This window comes from Belonocnema kinseyi, chromosome 5 (genome assembly GCF_010883055.1).
Source record: "Belonocnema kinseyi isolate 2016_QV_RU_SX_M_011 chromosome 5, B_treatae_v1, whole genome shotgun sequence".
Classification (NCBI taxonomy): Eukaryota; Metazoa; Arthropoda; class Insecta; order Hymenoptera; family Cynipidae; genus Belonocnema; species Belonocnema kinseyi.
The window spans coordinates 115754652-115764788 of record NC_046661.1 but is presented as its reverse complement, the minus strand read 5'-3'; the positions used below and the strand labels follow the sequence as shown (position 1 = coordinate 115764788).

General features: G+C 30.9%; 1 protein-coding gene across 1 annotated transcript in view; it reads left to right on the top strand.

The window, feature by feature from the left end:
• Positions 1-10137, top strand: part of LOC117173508 (eye-specific diacylglycerol kinase) — a 43168-nt gene that overhangs the window by 27040 nt on the left and 5991 nt on the right. The window contains exons 3-10 of the mRNA XM_033362129.1: positions 564-1228; positions 4306-4700; positions 4999-5381; positions 5518-5833; positions 5909-6080; positions 6166-6480; positions 6556-6828; positions 9938-10101. Of these exons, the coding sequence (XP_033218020.1) occupies positions 564-1228; positions 4306-4700; positions 4999-5381; positions 5518-5833; positions 5909-6080; positions 6166-6480; positions 6556-6828; positions 9938-10101 (2683 nt within the window). The remainder of the gene's footprint in view (positions 1-563; positions 1229-4305; positions 4701-4998; positions 5382-5517; positions 5834-5908; positions 6081-6165; positions 6481-6555; positions 6829-9937; positions 10102-10137) is intronic.

Genomic DNA, 10137 nt, shown 5'->3' with positions numbered 1-10137 from the left:
AAAACAAACGCAACCGTAACGAAAGTTTCGTTACATTCGTTTTCTTTTAAAATTTTGACATTGTGCCCCCTCAGCTGCATTATTTTTTTCTCATTTTGCATACTTAGCCTAGTTTGCATTATTAGCAATAATGTAAGTACTATAATATTATAATTATTATTATATAATTATTTAATATTATTATGCATTATTTATTATAATTATAATTATAAGTATTATAATATTAAATAAACATAATAATAATTTAATATGAAATTATGTTGAATTTACAGAAATAATTGACGAATATCAGAAAATGCCTCTTCATTTTGTTCGAATCTTTGATTCCGAGTCGATTGTTTTTAAAAATGCGAAATGTTTAAATGGCTTCTTACAATTAAGAATTATACTTGGAAAAAACTGCAGATACCTGACAAAAATCTGGAATTGTCAGGGAATTTTTTCCCAGGATTTAACTAGACACCCAGGTTCTAAATAGGCCAACATAGGCATATGGACCAAATCTTGAAATAAGAACCGGTCAGTGAGACCTGAAGAAAGTTTAAACAGAATTTTGTTTACAGAAACATGGACCACGTCTGAAGTGTGCAGCCTGTAGAGTCGTGGCCCACATGCTCTGCGTTGAAAATCTGAATTTTGAATGCAAATCAAGTTTCCGGGACGTAGGTGTTCGACAATATCGAGAGCAAACTCAAACCCACCATCACTGGGTCCACCGACGATCCCAGAAGGACAAGTGCTCTAACTGTGCCAAGTCATTCCAGTCAAAATTGAGCTTTTCTTCAAAAGAAATAGTAGCAGTCTGCTGCAGTTGGTGCAAAACTGCATATCACAATAAAGAGTCCTGTTTCAATGTAGAGAGGATCGGTGAAAATTGTGAGTTGGGCACACAATCCTCAATTATTGTCCCTCCATCTTGGATAGTCAAACTACCAAGGAAGGGGAGCTTCAAGAGCAGTCTTCGAAAATCTCCCAGAAAGAAAAAATCTACAGGAGGGTACGCTGGTGCCTCCAGTCGAAGAAAAACAAAAGACAAGGAAAAGGACGAAAAGGCCGAAGGAAAATTTTGGGTTGTGAAACCAATTCCTACGACCACTGTCAAGCCAGTTATAGTATTCATTAATCCGAAGTCGGGCGGCAACCAAGGAGCAAAGCTTCTACAAAAATTCCAGTGGCTTCTGAATCCTAGGCAGGTTTTCGATTTGACTCAAGGTGGACCAAAGATGGGGTGAGAATCTAATTTGAACGCTTTGCATCTTTCCAGAAAAAGGGAAGAGTAAAGTTCTAGTCAAGTTTAATAATAATGAAATTGCCGAGGGGTGAATATTTTTGTTCTCGAAAGACAAAAAGGATCTTCTAACTTTAGAATTCTGAGAGTAGATGATAAAAAAGGTCTTTTCTAAGTCAAGTTTCTGAATTCTATTTCTCTTATGAAAATAGAATTCAAAGATTGAAACAAAATTTCTATGCATTAATAATAAAAAGTGTAACGCAACCACGTAAAATTATGTGAATGTACATATCAATCTTGTCTTTTTTTAAAAGGATTTTGGAATTGAGCATTTTCTAGCGTACTTATTTTTCAAAAAGATAAAATTCAAATTATTACTAATTACTATTTATTTAAAAACTTACCTTCTACTGCTTTTTTATTTATGTATTACAGTTTTATATGTATTTTGAAGATTCATTGGGAGAGAATTCCCAGCTCCTTGATATTTAAAAATTAATTTTCTTTCTCCTTTTCAGTATTGTGACATATAATTTCTCTTTTAAAATTATTTAAACAATATATAATAATAACCAATCTGGCTCTGATCCAGATTAAATTCATATTTTAGAATCTGTTAAGTTAGCTAAATTATCTTAATTTAATTTAAAATTCATTTTCATGTGAACAAAAAGTTGATTTTCAGTTCCGTTGCATTTAACACAAGTAAAAAATGTAATTGATTTCAATTAACTTTATATTCTCTTGATTTGAAATTTTCTTTTAATTACCCGGAATTGAAACTTACTTGAAATACACTTAAAATGTTTCAAATTGAAATATGTTTCAATTGGTATTCAGTTGAAATTCACATGAAATTCACTTCAATGGATATTTATTAAAATTAAAATAGAATAAAAATTTACTTTGAATTTATGGGAATTGAAATTTACCTAAACTGAAATTTTCTTGTGATTTACTTTAATTGAAACTTACTTAAAAATTTTTCATTTGAAATCTAATTGAAATTTTCCTAAATTGTAATATTTCGCAAATTCTTCAAATGCGCATGAATTGAAATTTTTTGGAACTCACTATAAATGCATTTTTCTTGACAATAAATTGTATTTCATTTTTCTTGTAATTAACTTGAATTTACGTTGAATTAAAAACATTTAAAATTGTTTGAAATTAAAATTTACTTTAAATTCTCTCGAGTTGAAATTTTCTTGAAACTTGCTTTAAATTTACTTTAAATTTACTTGAAACCTTTTTAAATTAAAATTTACTTACAACATTTACTTACATTTACTTCCTGAAAATTACTTACAACTTACTTAAAATTCACTTGAAATTTAATTAAAATTTATTAAATTCTTGAAATGCATTTTTCTGAAAATTCACTTGAATCGAAATTTACTTAAAATACACTTAACATTGTTTAAGAGTGCTTACTTGAAATTCTCTTGAATTGGAATTTTCTTGAAACTTACCTGAAATTTACTTGAAGTTCTTTCAAATTTAAATTGACTTGAAATTTTCTTGAATTCCAATTTTTACTCGAAATTCTTTTAAATTAAAGTTTTATTGAAACTTATCTGACATTTTTTTGAAATTAATTTATACTGAAATTTACGTGAAATTCCCTTGAATTCAAATTTACATGAAATTCACTTCAATTTAAAGTTTCTTGAAAATTATTTGAAATTGAATTGAAATTCACTTGAATTGATGATAACTCAAGATTTATTGCAAATTTCCTTAAATATGCCTGAAATTGCTTTGATTAAAATTGAATACTTTGAATCACTTAAATGATATCTTTATTGGAAATTTACTTATTTATATACATACTTATACTCGAAATTGACTTGAAACTTAACATATTTAATTCATTTTAATGGCATTTCCTTAAATTTACCTGAAATTGATTTGATTTGAAATTGAATACTTTAAATGCACTTAAATTATATTTTTTATTTAAATTAACCTACTTATATACATACTTATATTCGAAATTGACTTAAAACTTAATGTATTTAATTCATTTTAATGGCATTTCCTTAAATTCAATTGTGAACCAATTTTCATTAAATTTAATTAAATTAAAATTTTCTTGAAATTCTCTTGTATTCAGATTTACTCGAAATGACTTGAATCGAAATGGACTTAAAATTCACTTGTGATTTTTTAGAAATTTTCTTGAATTAAAATTTACTTAAAATTCGCTTGAAATTGTTTGAAATTGACTAAACATTTTCTTGAATGGAAATTGGCTCAAAATTCGCTTGAGATTTTCTTGACATATTCTGGAAATTAATTTGACTTGAAATTTATTACTTTTAATAGATTTTTATTTTATTTTTCTTTAAACTCGCTTAAATAACAGTTTTCTGGAACTTCAATTAAATTAAAATTTTCTTGATAATAAGTGCAATTTAAGTTTATTGAAAATTAAATTCTGTTTAAATTTATTTTAAATTCACTCAAATTAAAATTTGCTTGACATTTTATTTTAATTTACTTGAAATCGATTTGACTTGAAACTTAGTACTTTAAATTCACTTAAATTGAATTCTTCTTTAAATTTACTTGAAATCGATTTGATTTTAAACTCAGTACTTTAAATTCACTTGAATTTAATTTTTGTTGAAATTCTCTTGCATTGAAATTTGTTTAAAATTCACTTGAATGTAAATTTATTTAAATTTGATTAAAATTTATTTGAAATCGATCGAATTGAATCCAACTTCGACTATTATTATTTTTTATTATGGGAATAAAATTGAAATAAATTGATATTCCTCCCTACTCAATTAAGCTATCTATCAGTTCGGTTGTAACATTGAATTCTTATTACTTGACATATATTTAGAAAAATAAAGTTCTTCATATAAACATTCTCAATGAACTTCTCCGATTCTATTCTAAGTTCCACCCAATTCTTAAAACTCTCTTCCGCTTCTCATTCAGAACCTCTTCAGGAATATAATCTGTTTCTGAATATATACCAGGTCAGGGCCATTCATTTATTTGGTTATTTTGGCATTTCGTCAGTTAAAACTTATGTAAAAATCTCTTTTCTTTGCTCATAGCTTGGAGCTTTTCCAAAAGACTCCGAATCTTCGAGTCCTCGCCTGCGGCGGTGATGGAACTGTAGGATGGGTTCTTTCAGTTTTGGATCAAATTGGTGTTTCTCCATCACCAGCAGTGGGTGTTCTTCCCCTAGGTACCGGAAACGACCTTGCGAGGGCCTTAGGCTGGGGAGGAGGATACACAGATGAACCAATCAGCAAAATTTTGAGCAATATCGGCGACAGCGAAACAATCCTACTTGACAGGTGGCAGTTGACAGTCGAGAGAAATCCGGATGCTAAGGGCGATGAAGACGCTAGTAAGGGCAAAGAGAACCTTCCCTTGAATGTGGTTAACAACTATTATTCCCTTGGGGTTGATGCTCACATCGCTCTCGAATTCCACGAGGCTAGAGGTGAATAAGTATTATATATATATACTCCCTCCTACATTTTTAAACTATGCCACTGGGATCCATCTTCTTAGATTAGGACTTAGCTTATGAATAATTTAAATCGAAGAAACATCGACTGTAAGAAGTCAGAATCTCTTTAAATGATGCTAACGTCATTTATCCTCTAAAAGTTTTACCTCCTCTTTTATTTATGGAAATTTATGTATTCACGAGCTTCTAGCTTCAGCTTCTGAAAGATGCGGAAAAGAATTTTAGATTAGGTATTTTTATGATCTTGATTATTTATTGAATATTGCAGAGGCTCATCCGGAGAAGTTCAACTCAAGACTGCGGAATAAGATGTTCTATGGTCAAATGGGAGGGAAGGACTTGGTGCGTCGAAAGTGGAAGGACCTTTCTGAATTCGTGACGTTGGAATGTGATGGAACAGACATGACTTCGAAGTTAAAAGAACATCGAGTGCACGCTATAGTTTTCTTGAATATCGGCTCTTACGGAGGTGGAACGCATCCCTGGGGAGGTGGAATCGGATGTAAAGAACCATCAACTGAGGATGGGCTGATTGAGGTCGTGGGGTTGACGACGTATCAGCTTCCTCTTCTCCAGGCTGGTGGACATGGAACGTGTATTGCGCAGTGCAGCAAGGCTAAACTTGTCACGACTAGGACCATTCCGATGCAGGTATGCAAATATTGCAAATACTATAAATCAATTAGCATCTGATAACATCGTTTTCCTGATGACCTGTACTAAGAGTCTTACGTTTCTCAATCGGGGTCACATTTACGTATCTAAAGACATCTGCATTTCCCTACAGGTGGATGGGGAAGCTTGTCGCCTGCTGCCATCAATCATCACCATGAGCTTACTCAACAAAGCGACGATGTTGGCCAAGAGAAGGAGTTCCGGAAAACCTCATCAGGACGTGGCCAAGTTGGAGAGGCTGAAGCTTCCAGTTATGAAGATCAAGATGTCTGACTATGAAAGCTTTCACTCTGACAAAGAAAGATTGAAGAAATCAGCAATTCCGTGGTTGACGGATCCTTTGGATTTGGATGCCGCAATGGATCTGGAGTCTTTGAGGAAATTTTTGGCAAAAGATCATTCTATGGAGTCCTGTTGCTTCTTGGACTGTAAGGATCTTTGGAAAATAACTATGTTTATATAGATATGAAACTTTTGAGATATCTAACAATTATTTTTTTCAGCTTGCACTGCTGAGAGATTTTTTAGGATAGACAGAGCTCAAGAACAATTGCACTATGTCACTGACGTTGCTGTTGATACTGTCTATGTTCTCGAGGAAAGTTCTTCCCAGCAAGGTTCTCAAGAACCTTCAAACCGAAATCAAAGTTCCCCAACCTCCCTGCGTTTGTCAAGGTATGCTTGATTTTCTATTAAAGACTGATCAGGGAACATTGGGCGATGCTGAATTCTTAAACAAGTAATTATGATTTCTTTCTAGCGAAGATCGTCTTAGAGCTAGTCTACCCTTAACAACTGAGGTGTTGCGTCCCGAAAGTCGTTCCCGTGAGCCATCAATATCAGATCCGACTCATGAAAGTGGAAGATCACATTCTAGACAGGAATCAATTTCAAAAATGGAATCAGTCTCGAAAATTAGGAATTCAAGTAGACCAGTTTCTAGAAATTCGCAACTGAGGTCTGTGGATTATGAAAATGAAGATATATTTCCCCAGGGACCTTCTAAGCAAAATTCCTCCCAGTCAATAACTTTAGCGTCTGCTGGTCAGTCGCATAGTGAAACTTCCTTCATCACGTATGTTATTTCGTCTGATCTCTTATATTGCCTATAATAAAGAGATTTAATGTACCCAAGATAAAAAATTTTCAGCCCTCAAGATAGACTCTTTGGCCTAGAATCAGAAGTTCACATGTTCAGCTCAGGAGTCTTGAACCAGAACCACGATGATATCATTCTAGCAGGGAAAATGGGGGATCTTACTGCTTTGAAAGAACTTCACCATCAGGGATATTCTCTTATGACAACGGATGCAAATGGACAAACAGCCCTTCACCTGGCTGCCAGTCTTGGTTATAAAGATGTCGTTAGGTACCTGATAGCCTGTGCTCCTACAAACATTATCAACATGACTGATAAGGAGAAGTAAGTCCAAATAAAATTTTTTTTGAATTCTTTTATTTCTAAATTTCTTTGTGAATTTTTCTATGCCACACTAGTTTTCGAAAATGCAATTCGAAAGCTAAAAATATATTTTGATTCTACTTTTTAAGAAAATGAAATTTCGTCCGAAGTTGAGAAGAAAATGAGCCTCGAGCAAAAACATAATATTTTCTTCCATTATATTCCAACTGGATGATCGTATTAAACAAATTTCTCACGCCTATATTTAGCACTGTCGTATCTTGGCCCTAGGGGGCATTTTTAAAAAATGAAAGTTGGTTTTTTAATCATCGTCTGAAGTTGAAAATTTTAAAAATACGAAAAAAATATTATGAAATATTTATAAATCATAAAATATTATCAATATATAATTTTCTTATCATCAGCATTGATTAGGTTGTTCGGGAAAGAAATGAGAATACACTTTCTGGAGTTCGAGAAGGTCTATAAATCTATAGAAGAAAACTTGGGAAATTCTATTGCGATTTTAAAGATGAACAAATTAAAATTTTCAAATAAAATTGTGGAATTTGTAAAGTTTCCAATTAAATTTTTTTTTAATTCCAGTTAGAAAACTGTTAAATTCAGAACGCCGTCAATTGGAAATTGAATTTTGGAATATTTCAATTTTACATTGTGCAAATCGGTATATCTTAATTCGCAATGTCAAAATAGTCAAGATTTCGAGAAAAAATTGTCTGCACTTAAAAAGTTTCAAATTGGAGATTATGTAAGTGTAGATTTGATATTTCAGTCACAAATTGTACAGAATAGACTTCATATTATATTATGAAATTTGTAAATTTGAACTATTTAAATAGTTTGGATTATATAAAACAATTGTTAATTGTATTTTTTTTAAATTTTCAACATAAAAGTCTGAAAACTGAGATATATATTTAACAACTTAAAATTTGGAGTATACATATTTCAATTCGCAATTCCCAAATGGTTAAGATACCTTTTAAAAATTGTTCTATTTAAGAAATTTTCACAAGTAAAAAATAATGATTAATTGAATAATTTAATTATAAATTGTTCAAAAGTAAAATACACATTTCAATTTGAGATTCGCACATTAAAATTATTTCAAATTGATTAAATTCTACTTGAATAATTGTTCGGTTTGAAACATAATCAAATACAGAATGCAATTATAAAACCAATACTGCTCAAATTAACAAAATGTTCATTTTATTGACTTAAAAATGTATTCATCATTACAAATTATGTACATAGCAATCTTGTTGTATACTTCTATTATAGGATTTTCGGAGGCCAGGGAAAACCTGGAAATCAGGGAAAAGTGAAGAATTTAGAGAAAAAATGGCTAAACCACTGTTGAATCCAGATCTATACCTATTATTGAATTTTTTGTTGATTTTTTTAAAATGTTCTAGGTTATTTAAAAAAGTTTGTAAATTTTTAACGGATTTGAATAACTTAAAGAAATTTCAAGGCTATTCTATGGTGTGTTTTAAAAATTTCAACATCTTTAAAAAATTTGCAATCGATTTAAAATATTAAAGGGAATTCAAAAATATTTCAAGGAATTTTCTATTTATTTCAATTGAAGAGATTCCAAAGGATTTAAAATATTTTAGGGCATTCATAAGATTAGAAGGCATTTTTAAGAAGTTCAAAAAGTTTCAAGGGATTTTACATATTTGAGGGAATTTTTATATTAATTTCAATAATTTGAAGGAATTTCAAACGATCTGAAATATTTTAGCGTATTCGAAAGATTCCAGGGCATTCTCAAGAAATTAAAAAAGTTTCTAAGATTTGAAATAATTGAGGGAATTTAAAAAAGATTCAAAGGAATTTTCAAAGTATTTTAATAACTTGAAGGGATTTCAAGGGATTTGAAATATTTCAAGGCATTTTAAAAGATTCCGAGACATTTTTAAAAGCTTTTGAAAAATTTGAAGGGATTTTTAAGCATATTAATGATTTTGAGGCAGTTCAGAATTTATAAAGCTATTTAAAACATGTATAGTTTAAAAAAATATTTTCGAAGATTTTAGCGATTTTAAGGTAGTTCAAAATTTTGTAAGATATTTTAAAGATTTTAAGGCTTTATAAATATTTCCGAGGATTTTAATGATTTTAGGGTTTAAAATCATGTTAATATATATCAGGGTTTCAGGAAATATCATCAGATTTCATAGAATTTAACGGGATTTTATGTCTTAATCGATTTCAAAGAATTTATTCACAAGTAGCGCGGGATTTTATAGGTGTTTCAAAACTTTGAAGAGATTTTCAAATATTTTTGGTGACTTATTTCAATTCATTTTTAATTCACCTAGAAATCTTATTACATCAACCTGAATTCCTTTGAATTCCGCAAAATTTCCTGAATTCTACTCAATACATTGATTTTTTTTTTAATTTGCGTTTAATTTATCTAGAAGTCTTTTAAACTCACTTTCAAATCTTACTTATCACATTAAGTTATTATGAATGCCTTTAATTATTTCTAAAATTATTTAAAACTCACTGGATTTAATGAATTTTTAAATATTTTAAATATTTTTCAATTTATTTGATTTTTTGAATTCCCTTAAATTGCTATGCACTTCATCTAATTCGTCCCATTTCTCTTAAAGTCCTCTAGATTTATTTACATTTCACTGAAATCAATGGAATTTCTTAATTCGTGAACACAAGAATACACACCAAAGTCTCGCTTTCAGTCCAGTGTCAGGGGTTGCCCTCAAATAACCTTGAATTGAATTCGGGGGGATCGAAACGTATATAGCCAGGGCTGTTTAAACCGTTTTCATTATGCATGCTATTGCGCAAAATACTTGAGTGAGTACTAGCACATTTCGGCCCTTCCAAGACGACTATCGCAACCGCTTGCGCCCTGATCCACTGAGAAATGCTGTGAGCTGTAAAAAGTTAAAAAAAAGTTTTCAGTTCCGTGTGAATTTGTGAATAAATATGAAAAAGGATGAAAGATTCTGTAGCGCTCCCAGTGAACGCAACGGTCATTACCTAGTGACTTTACGGTAACGCATTTGCGTAACCGTTTCATTCACGTGGTCAGTTAATGCTAGTTGTTTTATATCAAATATTTTTTCAGAGGGCAGACTGCACTTCACAAAGCAGCTCAAAATAAATTCCGTTCAATTTGCTGTATGCTCGTAGCAAGTGGTGCAAATTTGACTATTCAAGATCGAAAAGGCAATACACCAAGACACGAAGCTTTGATGGCTGACGATAGTGAACTCGCGGACTACCTTTATAGTACGTGTATTTATCCCAGAGATAACTAATTATATT